Here is a 13,362-nt window from a genome sequence, read left to right on the forward strand (position 1 = left end):
CACAAGCAGGGGCAGTACAGTGCCACAAAGGTTTTCAATTGAAAACCATAATACTCATTAGTGCAACACTCAAACATCAGCGGCAATCAGAAGTTGCATTAGCCGCAAGAGGGTGTCGGGTACAAAATTACATCCCTGCGATGGCTAAAATATATATAAAAACACATACTGGGAAATGCATTAATCAGCTGGACCATTGGAAAACCTTTAACATTTTATCTGCATGTCTATACGTTGCCTCCTATGCACCCAGGCTGCATAATGTGGACACGTAATTTGTTAACGGTTCAGTTTCTGCTGGTTCACAGCATCAATCAGTTTGAGAGTATGATTAGGGAGGATCGGAGTGAGAATAGCCAGAAATGCTGAGGAAAGAACAGCTCACCACTCTGTCAAAAAAGCAGAATAAAGCAGTTATATAAAACATTAGGATGAAATAATATAGCACCGTCCATACGGAAATATCTCAACAACTGATCGTACTGTTTCATTCATGGCTCCCGGAGGATGAATCCTCCTGATGTTGGTAATCGTCGGACTTTTCCTTTGCTACTATCATGAGGTTGACATGTTTTTTTCCAAATATACATATTTCAATATCTATTTGGTACAGACATTCATGGTTCCCAGAGGATGAACTGTAAAAAAAAAAAGAAAAGAAAAGAAAAGAGGATTCCTGACCTTCATGTAGCCCCATCATAAGGGTTTGTCCTATTTTGCTAAATATTAGCATGCTAATACACTTGACATTTATATTTACATTGTTAATCCTTCCAGTTGTCCTCGTTTGTGCCTCTTTAATTTTGTAAAATCTCAGAATTATTATGCAAGAATATTTTGTCCACGTTAAAAACACAGGCTTATTCTCTAAAATGAATGAAACCATTTATGACAAAAAAAAAACAAGAATTGTCATTTTATTTTCTCCTCTTCCATAAGAATCACACCATTTGAGGAACATACAAAACCCATTTTTTTTTTCAGTCTGAAGTGCTTCAAACACATTAGGAACTGTCCTAACAAAAGATCTTTAAAAAAAATGTCTGTGATGGAGAAGAAGCAGGGTTTCTCTGCACCGTAGTGGACCTCATGTCACCTGTGAAATATTACATGTCATCTTAATGTCACGCGATGTGATTAAACACGAGAGAGAGAGAGAGAGAGAGAGAGAGAGAGAGAGAGAAGACGTCTCCACCTCCAGCTGCACCGTTCTCCTCTACAGTATCAACATCAGCTGGGAAACAGACGGACAATTTTGCCTTTGGAACCTATCACTGCTACACCAGCTACTATACACTTGTAACACCTCCTGAACTTAAAACGGTGACTTGGTCACATCAGGAGAGTTTCCTCTTGGTTCCAGCTAAAGTCTGTGATGACGTGGGCTTTGTACAGACAGGGCACACCACCTGTTTGTTGAGCGGGTGGGCTCCGGGCCAGCGGCGTCTCTCGTTGTGGATCAGGCCTGCGTCGCGATCCTCTCGATGATTCTCCTGTAGTCTTCCACGACGACCTGGTAACTCTTCTCCAGCTCCTCGTGCTGCGTCTGAGTGTCCATCTGACCCATGTGGGACACCAGCTCCTCCGGTCGCAGGCACTTCCTCATCTTCGTCAGCTCCCTCTGATTCTTCTGCACGACGTGAACAGCACAAGCAAACGTCAACGGGGTTGTTAAAACAGTTTGGTTATCTCGTACAGAGGCACATAAATCATGTGGTGAGAAATTTGTGCTATCCATCTACATTTACATGACTTTATAGTAAGGAATACCTTATATACTTTATTGGCGACATTAATATATTCTTTATAAAGTAGACTTCAGAGAAATCAGAGTGCTGAGAGTTTCTGGACGTGGAAGGACAAGTACACATTCACTTGGCCCAGTGCACTCTGCTGCTTGCATGCATACACATGCAGACATGGTCAGTGGGGAATTGGGGGAAAGAGCAGAAATGTATAATCTCCCTCACAGAGCAGCAGTCTCTGCCCGTTCGACTAACTACACACTAAATCTCCTCAGGGAAGGAAAAAATGGTCTGCATCTGGCTGCCAGATCTTTCCTTGCCACTCTCCCAAGGAATTCCTGCTTCCCTCTTCACCACATAGGTCTTTTCCATGTCAGATTCTGCCTTTTCTGGAGACATGCGGTTCCCCTGCTGACAGAAAATTCCCTAATGGCTGGCATGTGAAGTCTCCGCCACCAGCTCAAATATAAAACGTCACGAGCAAACAGGATGCAGGGTGTTATGCTGGCGCACACAGATCTAGCCAGTATTTCCCACTGTCAAGTCTGGTGAAACGGAATCAGAGAAGATTATGATATTCTGCTAGCCGAGCCTAAGTCGGTTACACTCTACGTCTGAAACTCAAAGAAAATCCGCCCCTGAAAAACATGAGACTACCAAAAACGATTAGATAAAATTGCACTGTTTTCCTGATGAAGTTCAAAAAGCAGTGCAATAGTAGAAGCTACATAACTCTGAATAGGAGAAGCTCTTTGGCAAAGTTCTTTAAACAAACTTTCATGAAAAAGATTTTTCCCAGAGAAAATGCAAATCCTGACTAATGACATGTGCCTGAATGGGAGAAAGGCTCCAGCAGCAGCAGAACCACAGGCGCCTGGAGCGCCCTATTGTGGCTGTAACAATATGGTACTAATAATCTATCCATTTTCACAGGATCAGTTTTTCAAGATCAATTTTTAAAAAAGGATAACATAATAAAGAATAACAATGCAGAGCTGTGAGCCAATCACGTGAGTGCTGTACATGGGCCACTTTACACTGAGCAGCTATAATGTTACAGTATGCTGACAAAAGGCCCCACTGCTCTGAAGCTGTGATGATGACAACCTCACCCTGTACGGTCCAAATAGCCTCTTCTTCACCTCCAAGCGGTACTCCCTGGCCTTCTCTTCATCACTCATGTCTGTGGCTCTCAGACGCAGGATCTCATACACTCGCCTTGCATGTTTCTGTGCATCAAAAAAATAATAATTTAAATGAGTTTTCACAGAATTAATACTATGTGTCGACATGCTTCCACCGGAACCGAACACACTATGTATAATAAAGCAGGTCTGTACATATCTGTTTCAAGAGCAAATTTTTCTCCTGAAGAGTCACCACTTTGTCCCTTTACCTCAGTTTCCACACTATGATAAGCAGCTCAAGGAAGCTACACAGAACCAAATTGTATTTAGGGCAAAGTGCGAACAAGGACGTTTCTTATTTCACCAAATGACAAGGAAAAGGGGGTGAATTAAAAGTTTATAATCAGATTTGTTTGATATTGTGGAGATTATTATATAACTACAATATCAATACAATGTTATGTATATTCTACTCTTCCCTAGGCTCAAAATGTGGCATTCGTATAGTGTGAAACGGTGAAGGATGTTACCTGCTACAGCCTTCATGAATATGTAAAACATTCAAGTTTTTATTTTCTACCTCATGTGGTCAGCTAGTCTGACACTCGGCCGTGCTGCAAAGCTTCATAGCTACACTATCGAGAATCATTCCACTAATTAAATAACCATTTGATTAATATATCAAGAAAAAGACGCCGAAGATTTACACGCTCCAACTCTTAATATGTGAGGATTTGCTGTTATTTCTTATTTCTTTCTTATATATAGCTGTATAACTAATATGTGAACAAAGTAGGCAACTGGAAATAATAATGAGTTTTCCCCTGTCAGTGTTTTCTGACATTTTATAGACTTGGCCATGTATTGAATGATAAAGTTGCAGCCCTGTGCGGCACCTTGTTGATTTTCAACTTGTCTTGTGCCTCTTTGATCATGACGGCGGAGAAGCCGAGGTGCAGCTTGTCTGCGGCGAACGACGGCAGGCCCTGACAAAGTTTGACTAGCACGTAGTCTCTCAACTTCACGTAGTTCTCAGACGGGTCTTCGGCTGAAAACAAACAGAATACAAAGGGGTTTTATTCCTACAAAAACAAGACATTAAATGTTTTTATAACTTTTTCAAGAATTTACTTTTTGACAACAGCAAAGAAATTAACTTTTTAACTGCAAAATAATTGTAAGTTCTTTATTTGAAAAGCATTCCTCTGTGAAAGAAAAAGCTGCCATGTCTCTTTAGTATTCATCCTGTGTCTCTATGCAAACCAACTATTTTGATCCAGCTAGTTTCAATAGAACTGGTAGATATGCCAGCCCTCCAAATGAATTCACCCGCTGGACTATACCAACTGCAGAAAAAATTATTTAAACTGTTAGAGGGTGACTGGAAGATTTTAGATTAAATGTTTATCCACGCCTTCTTCAACCAGTGAAATGGCATTTGACGAGAGAGGAAAAAAAGAAAGAAAGAAAAAAAAACAACCCACTCACCTGTGATATCTTGCACTTTGGGCAGGTTGCAATAAAATCTGTGCACCGCCTCCAGGAGCTGAGCTCCGTGACCCTCTCCTTGGAAGGGAGGCAGGATCAGCATTTGGCTGTTTAGTTAAAAGGCCAGAGAGAGAGAGATGCAAACATCAAACCAACAAGGAAACAGGTGAGCTCAAATACTTCTCGTTAAAAAAATTAATGAGGCATTCACAAAGTTACCCTGAGCAGAAAACAGAAAGTCTTTGAGTAAAACAGGGAAATAATAGATTGGTACACTGATCCATCAATGCAACATATCAAATCACATCAAAGGCTGATCTATAAAGTTGTTTTCACATACAAATCACCCTGGTTTGGTAATGAAACAGAATCAGGTTGAATGGTTGGCTATATAAGCCAGTAATTTGGGCTCTATGCGAAGAGGATAAAGAAATGTATAATTTTCCACTCCCTTTTCATACAAAAGAATGGGAAGGCACGTGCTGCCACGGCAATTACCTTACACGTGGTCGGGTTTTGTCTGGGTACACGTAGTAATTATAAACTGTCATGTAGCCAACAGTTGCGTAGAGAGTCTCCCCATCTTTATTGTACTTTTCAAATCTGCAGATAAAACACAAAGGCAAACAGGTCAATTACAGGCACACTCTCATCCAGTGACCGTTTCAGCCCCTCTGTTCCCGTGCCCACACTTCACCCCACGACGTCAGCGCGTTAGAGTACCCGGGCCCCGATTGGTACACCTGCTACAACCTGAATACATTATGCACTTAATTGGAGTACTGCAACTTAGAGGAAGAGAAGGGGCTGGAGGAGGGACTGAGCTCCTCAACATCACTTCAGTCCATTTTCCCCATTGTCAGTATTAATAGGTGCCACGGTAAAGAAAACACTGGCAGAGGCTCTTTTTACTGTTAAGACATTGTTCAGTGTTTCAAAAGACAACAGTATTCAATTCAGCTCTTGCCCCTGAAAAATCTGAAAAGGGCTTTCAGCACAAAGGAAGCTCTTGCCTGATCAACAATTATCCTACAGGGGGAAATATAATCAAACTGGCCTGGTAATTGGTCACAAGCGCCTCAAAGGGGGGCTTTGTTTTTCAATGACACAATAAAGGCTGTAGCATAGTGGTGGGTGCAAGAGGGGCGGCGGCGACGGTGGTGGTGGTGGTGGGGGTTCGATGTCAATTAACAAGGGCACTCACACAAAAAAGAAGTCCCAACGATCGTCGTCTGCGTCGATGTAGCTGGCCGTCTCTATGAACCACATGAGGAAGGTCTGCAGGCGCTCGTGGTACTCTTGGAATCCGGGGCAGGTGATATCCGCCTGGGGCAAATACGGCACAAAACAAATGATTTGAGACGATTAACGACAACTGCAAAAAGTTAAAGTGATGTTAGACTGCAAACGCCTCCCTGGATCACTGGGGCAGGCAGTGAGTGATGTTCGTACCTTGTGGATCTGGTATGTGAGTTCTCCAGCGTCCTCGCTGTGGATGGTGTACGTGTGGAGCAGGGTGCCGAAGGGCTTGAAATTGGCCTCCTTCTCCAGCAGCGAGATGAAGTCGTCCGTGTTGCAGGTAAACCCAGCAGGAACGATTTCGCGGATCTTCCCTTCAACTTCATCAGGCTGCAAAGCATAATGTGAATGAATTTGATGAAGAAAAAAAAAAAGTCCAACAGTAATATATCGTCATATACGTTTAAACGTACTTTGTGTCGTACACACCGATTTCATGCTCACAGAAATGATTAGAGGAAAGTCTGCAAATAAAAGTGCAGAAATAAAAGTGGAATCCGACATGTTCTGTGCCTGTGAAAAGAAAAACCATTAGGCAATTAAAACTGTCAGCTGAGCAGGGACCACGGCAGCATCCTCCCCCTCTCCCGGTGAAAAGACCACTTAAATCAGTACATTTACTACTTATGTTAAACCATGAATATGTGATGAAGTTGCCACAATAAAAGCATTTGCTTCTCACTGGGAAATAAAATCTTGTGAATTGATCTCAACTTAACAAACCTTTGGGCATCCATAATAGAGGCCTCTCCTCTAATCCTGCCAAGTGAACCCAATCAAATGAATTTGCCCCTGCGTTTTTAAAAGCGCCTCGGAGACAAAGGGGCCCTACCCCTTGGACTTTTTACTCATTGCAACGTGTGGTTAGTTCAGCTGTAATGTTTGCATTGTATCCATTTCCACGAGGATTGACATGAGAACACTTTGCTAAGCAGCCCTTTCACACCATTTACATGTGTGATGGGCATTATTTCGACACAGAGACCCTTGCTGCTCAGCATTGAAAACTGGGAAATGAAGAAGGTCTGAGCAAAATGCACTACAAAAGGCTAATACAACATGCTGCTAATTCCCCCCCTTTCAGACATCAGCTAATATCTAACTGGAAGTAATGCACCTGCAGCTGAATGCCTCTCAACCATTGTAATTGTTCAGCCACATTTCTAAGGAACAAGGAGCATACTTAAAAAGGCCATGGACAAACAAGTCCCTTTGTCACGGGCACTCTCCGACATACTAGACACTAAATTGCACAGCCTTCCAGAATAGATGCCTTAGTTTGGCATGAATATGACTTAACAATATCCCTTAAGAACATTTTGTTAATGTCTTTGATTTCCAACAATAAGAACAAAGGGACAACAAACCTATCTAATTTGTTGTGTTGGGTATTATTTCATCTCTTCCATCCACTTCATTAGGCCACACCACAATCAGGATGTACAGTAATATTTATGTTCTTTAAATTTTGGAAAGTATTAATTTGACATTTTTAAGTTGCATGTTTATACGTCCGCATACAACCACTGCAGGCAGTCAGAACACAGTATCCTCCAGTTTGCAGCCCATGTGCACCAATATGAGTGCTTTCAAAGAGAAGTCAGTCGTACGTGTTTTTGGCTGATTTAAAGGGAAGACGGTGATATTTGATTAGAGTCTTGTATCAACATGGCAGCTGCATAAACCTCTTGCTCTCTCTTCTCTCACCAGCTGCACCGCGCCGCACCCCGACCATCCACACGCACTCAGAGACAAACACTCTTCAGATGCAGCCTGAACTCTGCTGCTCCCTCGCTCCCTGCCTCTACACCAGCTGCACTCAAACCCTTAACAAGGTGAACACTCAGGGGTCAACGCTGCACACTGAGCGCACGCAGGCGGTAAAGGTAGCCATCGGGTTTCAGTTTGAACATCAGCGGCAAACTGTGATCCCCTAAAGAGTCTAATGGCTCTTTTTTTGTGTTTAAAAACAGTAAATTGGCTCCATTTTTTTTCGGTGAGCGAAAGTTGGCATAGATGAAAAGTGATGCGGTGCTAGTCATCACCCCGATCGGGCAGCACCATCACTGTTATGTGGGGCTGTTCATAATTTGAGTGCATCCGCAAAAAAAATATAAAATCCTGTTGAGTTTACAGGTTACACCACTGCTCCCACTACCACCAGTACGGGGCCCCCTGCCCTCTCCAGACAGGACAGATGTCCCAGAGCTGAATCATCCGACCTCAATAGGGGTCCTGGCCAACTCTTGTAGTCATTCTGCACGTTTTCTGCATTGACATTTTCAGGAAATATTCAAAGCTGCAAGTGGCCTCTCGGGAAGGGGAAACCAGGACCAAGTGTTTCACTTTACTGTCAGTTTTTGTCCAAATCCTGGCTGTTGATATGTAAATTCTTGGGCAACTAGAAAAAAGCAGAAAGTTGAACATATTAAACAGTGCTACTCTGGGAGGAACACTGAAACTGTCCAGCAAGTATCTTAATTATCTTAAACAGATTAATTAATGAATAAATCCTGATATAAACTGCGTGTCTCATTTGTTTTGTTTTTTTATAAGTAAAATCTAAACTCATCTAAAATCAGTTTACAGAAATTCAACGTCAAAGATATTTTTTTGCGTCGACGCCTTGAACAACAATTCCCTCCTGGAAATATACATATAGGATCTCCAACTGTGTCACATTACTCCTCCTGCTGATTCAATCACACAAACCTCTGAAGGAAATCAATGTCTCACGTTAAACCCCACGTACAAAACCATTTAAAACCCTTTCTCTTCCGACAGGGAGGAGTAGGATTAGTGTCCCCGGACACAGGGGACCATGGTGGGATGAGATTTAGTCTAACAAAACAGGAGATTTCTTACAGGAATAATATCACCACCCAGAGAGGGTGGGAGTTACTTCAAGTGAAGAGACAAGAAACTACCACAAACCAAATACAAAAGACTACAGGTCAAAGTAAAAAATAAGTGATTGCTCTGTTCTTCTGTCATGAAACCACTCAGTAGAGCTACCTGGTGTTTTTTTTAAATTTAGTTTGATTTAATAAACTTCACATTAATAAGGATATCTTTTGTGCTGTGCTTCGATGTGTTGTTACACATTTTACTTGTTTGACAATTAAAACAAAATAATAATAAAAAAGGTAAAATGGGTGTTTTGACTCATCTAAAGACAGAACTGTTCAATGGCAAAGTAAAAACAAATCTTTATATTGATACAAATATGAATCCACAAACTCCAGTCTGCAACATGATCACAACGTTGAAAGAACAAATTTTCAAACAGGTTTCAACAAAAACAACCAATCAATTACAACCTTCATGAGGGTTAGGATTTATTACAGGATGGTTGTAATAGACTGTAATAAGTTTAGCTAATCTCTACCCAATAACCTGGAAACTGAGTGTAAAATCTTTGCCCAACTTGAATTTATCTCAGTGGGGTTTCCCACCATGATTTCTCTGTTAACCACCACCATCATCGCACCCTCCACCTTCAGAAATCTTCCAGAGCCAGTAGCAGAGAAGAATCACCACAGAATGAGGCTGCTGCTGCTGCCACCACCAGGCTTTTTGGTGAGGTTGGTGTTTTTTGCTGATGTGAAGTGTTTTGGCTTATGTCAAATGTAATGTTCAGTTTGCAGCTCGAAAGGCTCCAATTTGGTCTCAGACCATAAACCACCTTCCATTTTGAGAAACTCGGTCAACAACTGTCTCAGGCAGTGTCACTCGTCCATGATGCCCTGAGGCCTTTTCAGAGAGTCCACAGAGCTCATGATAGCCTCCATCATAGTGTCTCCCTTAAGTGATTTTTTTAACATGCAGCAGACACCAAGCAACATCAGCATCCCTGATCAATTTAGTTCTCCAGTTGTGACATTACACAGAGTGGCGACAGCCTGGAAATTATAAGAATAAAGAACTGCATGTCCTACCTCCACACAATCAAACGTATCAGTAACTCTTGAGGAATATTTCACTTTGAAGAGGGTGCTCAGGTTTCCAGCTGTGTAGAAGAGCTGTATCTGAAGACCTTTGTATCCAAAAGCGACCTCGCTGCAGACAAAGTGATTGAAATGATCAAAACACATTTTGCATGACAAGGACAGTGACTTAAAAAGGGAAAACAATAAAGTAGCCGTTTTGTGTAATGTGTCGTCTAAAATAAAACAATATCAGGAGAACAAAAAACAAACATCCGATTATTGTTATTGAATAAAAATGTATTATAACGCTCAAGTGGATGATAAAAGTTTACTGTAGGTCTGGGTCATGTTTTTCACCGTGTTGCATTGTTTCCTTCATCACCACATCGCTGGCAGTTTATAGCGAAATAGATTTCATCATTATGCAATGTGTGATTGAGTTTACTAGCAATTGCACTCGCTGAAATAATTAATGCTCTAATTACAGAGTTCCCTTTGAGCTGATTGCAGCAAGTGCAAAAATAACCAATCCTAGTTTTGACTAATTTGAAAATGCAATTTAGAGACATGCTGCTGTAAGCCTACACACAGGTGTCACTGCCACCAATAGCAATGCCTCTCTTGTGTAACACATTAGGACAGTAAAGTGACTCTTTGCAGCTTTTTTGAGGATATTAATAATCTGCAAGGCCACGTGTTAACACCAACTTCACTTGATGTCCTCCATCAGGAAAGATTATGAGAAATGATCACATATTGGCAATAAAATGATGTATCGAGTCAGAGTTGTTATAGAAATGTTGCACAGGGGAGTGTGTGATCGTCCCTGAATCATTATAACAAGTAATGATGACAAAAGAAACTCACTCATCTCCAAAAATTTGGTGGCTGTACTCGGGGTGGAATGTTGTGCCATCATCGTCAACATCCTCAGGAAAGCGAACTAAGAGAGAAAGAAGATTGGGTTCAGTTAGTTGAAGTGAACAAAATGCAGTTTACATTTCTAATAATATCACATAGACATAAAATAAAGAAAAAACATAAACATACCCAGCTTCAAACATATTGCTTCATTGGTGTCACACTTGTATTCAGCCAGTTTTTTCTCCATGGTATTTACTGCTGAGGAAACGTACACAGTGATTATTATTGTTAATCACTTCAAAGACCCATTTTCTCCCTCTTCATTTTAAGAGTGGAGCTGCAACAATTTGTTTATTAATTGATATTCTGATAATCAATTATCTTTTTTTAAGTAAAAGTTCACTTTCACAACATTGGTGATGATTTGTTGTTTCTTTCACATGAATAGTAAACTGAACAGATTTGTATTTCAGACTGTTGTTAAGACCAAAACATGAGAAACTATACAGGGCTTTATATAGACAAAACAATTACTCTAGAATATAATTGATTATGAAAACAGTGGTTGGTGGCAGCCCTACTCAAGGGTTTAACTGAACCGTTACATGCTGCACATACCGGATATGTAAATTCTTAATAAATTTAAACTTAAAACTTTTCAATATTAACTTCAATGCCAGTGGTTTAATCCAATTCAATTCTTTGCTGGCCGGACATCAACCTAAAATCAACAGGATGCAGAATTATAGCTAAGTTTACACATGTCATATGAATCAAAACAAAGTGTCGAAGACAAAGCCGACACCTGTTGAGGACAAGTTTCCTGGCAGTCTTAACACAAATGCCTGTGCTATTAGAAATCAATCACACAACAGTGTAGATTCAACCTAATTTGAATAACACTTGAAATAGCTTTGCCAAGGAATAAAATGCTCTCATGCCTGATGTCATCAACAATCTCTATCATCATCATCCAGGGATGCAAATAGCAATTACTTTATCATGCATACATTATCAATTAATCTGCTGCTTGTTTCATCAATTATTTTGCCCATACATCGTCTGAAAATATTGAAAAATGTCCACCTTCTTCTACCAGTGACAGCTCATCTTAAATGTTTTGTTTTGTCTGAGCACCATATTGAAAATCATATATTCACTTTACAATGATATAAAAAAAAAATACATCCTCACATTGAAGAAGCTGGAACCTTAGTGTGTTTATTATATTAGATGGGAGGTACAGAAACAATGTATCGATTGTCAAAATAGCCGATGCCTAATTGAAGGATTCATTAAAAAGCATGCAGGAGAAGGCACAAGCATTCACATACACTATGCTTGTGGACTCTATAACCCAATTAGCCCCAACTTGTAGTTTTAATTAGCCCAATCTGTCCTGTCCTCTGAGTAACAGAGGATGCTGGTGTGCTTCTGATGAGGTGAACCTTGTCTCTGTGAGGACTCTCTACAACCTGCTGTGATAACGAGACACAACTGAATTTATATAAGACTTATATAAAGCGAATATCTGTCAAAATCGACCTAATGTGCTCAGAATGTCAAGTGTTTCTGCCAGGTGAGGTAGCATCGCCTTTTAGCACAGTAAAGGTAACGCTGTGTTTTGTGGCAAAACTCATCGACAACGCGCACAAATATCCTCCGGCGTTCAAACACACACACTCGACCTGAAACCCAGGCGTTACGTAAACACACGGACACACGGGCACGCCGTGACAGCCTGGTGGCATGCTACTGTTGTTAGCAGGCCAGCCCAGCACTGCTGTCTGTGCAGTGTAACGTCAGCTAGCTTAGCTCGCCATGTTTTGGACAGAGCACCGTCACATTTACAACTCCCGAGGTCTTAACGGCAGCACTAAGGTCCACTCGTCGGTGAACACGCGTTAAAACGAAGACACCACAACTGAGGCATTTATCCACTTACCCGCCATTTCTGCACCCTGTGTGCTACTGACCAGTGTTGTCCCAAAAGACCCGCGGAATCGCGACAACTTCCGGGTCCTTGTGTTTCCTTTGCGGAAACCGGATGTAGGGTTCTTTTTGTGGATTTCAATCAAAATAGAAAATATGTTCGCTTACAATATATTTACTCTATAATATTTAGTTGAAGACACAATATCTATTTGAACACACAAAATTTAAGGCTGCAAATAACGATTAACCATTTTGATTGATCAGTCAGTTATTTTTTCAGTTACAGTGGTTTAGTCAATAAAATGTCAAATAACTAACAAACAAAAAAATATTCATCACAGTTTCCCGGAGCACAAAGCATAGTGGTTGGACCTACACTGGTTAATATTGGTAAATAATCTATATCATTGTACGTTGGTTGATAAATATGATTAATTCCAAAAGACATGCTAAATACTATGAAGGTAATTTAGAGAATTTGGTGAAAACGTTTATAAGCATTAACATGTTATTGGACCCAGTTTATTAAGCCCCTGCCCTTTTTTTCATTATTTTTTTAATACCAATTTCTGACAGATTATACATCTATTCATTATTAAGGAAACCAACTGTCACACATATTGATTGATGATTTTTTTTACCCCCAAATAAAAAAACAAATGAGCCAACCTTTGTTATATACTTTGATCATCAAATGGTTTTGACAGAGGAAAAATAAAACTGAAAAATAAAATATCAAAATATTAGTAACTAAAATATCAGCTTTTCTACAATTTCAAGCTCTACACAGACGTCAGACCAACGGCAATTGTCAAACTCTGTATTATTAAGGATTTGTAATATCCCCAAAATTGACAATGATACATTGAATCCAGCCTTAGTTTATTTATTGCCATTACTCATAGATACTGAGTAAATAGCATTAATAGGTTAATGAATTCCTATTACTGAGAAAAATACTTGTCTCATGCATTT

General features: G+C 40.4%; 1 protein-coding gene across 2 annotated transcripts; it reads right to left on the reverse strand.

The window, feature by feature from the left end:
- Positions 1 to 900: 900 nt before the first annotated feature.
- Positions 901 to 12,497, reverse strand: hat1 (histone acetyltransferase 1). Of its 2 annotated transcripts, none has more exons than XM_035604406.2 (11): positions 12,398 to 12,497; positions 10,639 to 10,707; positions 10,456 to 10,531; positions 9,598 to 9,718; positions 5,813 to 5,989; positions 5,565 to 5,686; positions 4,859 to 4,963; positions 4,361 to 4,467; positions 3,769 to 3,920; positions 2,858 to 2,974; positions 901 to 1,630 (listed from the first exon to the last, which is right to left on the reverse strand). In XM_035604406.2, exons 1-11 carry the CDS (start codon positions 12,402 to 12,404, stop codon positions 1,460 to 1,462), a joined length of 1,224 nt encoding a protein of 407 aa, XP_035460299.1. In that variant the 5' UTR covers positions 12,405 to 12,497; the 3' UTR covers positions 901 to 1,459. The 2 variants fall into 2 exon arrangements, with proteins under 2 accessions (XP_035460299.1, XP_047193361.1); XM_047337405.1 differs by having other exon boundaries at positions 10,639 to 10,710; positions 12,398 to 12,481.
- Positions 12,498 to 13,362: the final 865 nt, after the last annotated feature.

The sequence above is a fragment of the Scophthalmus maximus genome, chromosome 14 (assembly GCF_022379125.1).
Source record: "Scophthalmus maximus strain ysfricsl-2021 chromosome 14, ASM2237912v1, whole genome shotgun sequence".
Classification (NCBI taxonomy): Eukaryota; Metazoa; Chordata; class Actinopteri; order Pleuronectiformes; family Scophthalmidae; genus Scophthalmus; species Scophthalmus maximus.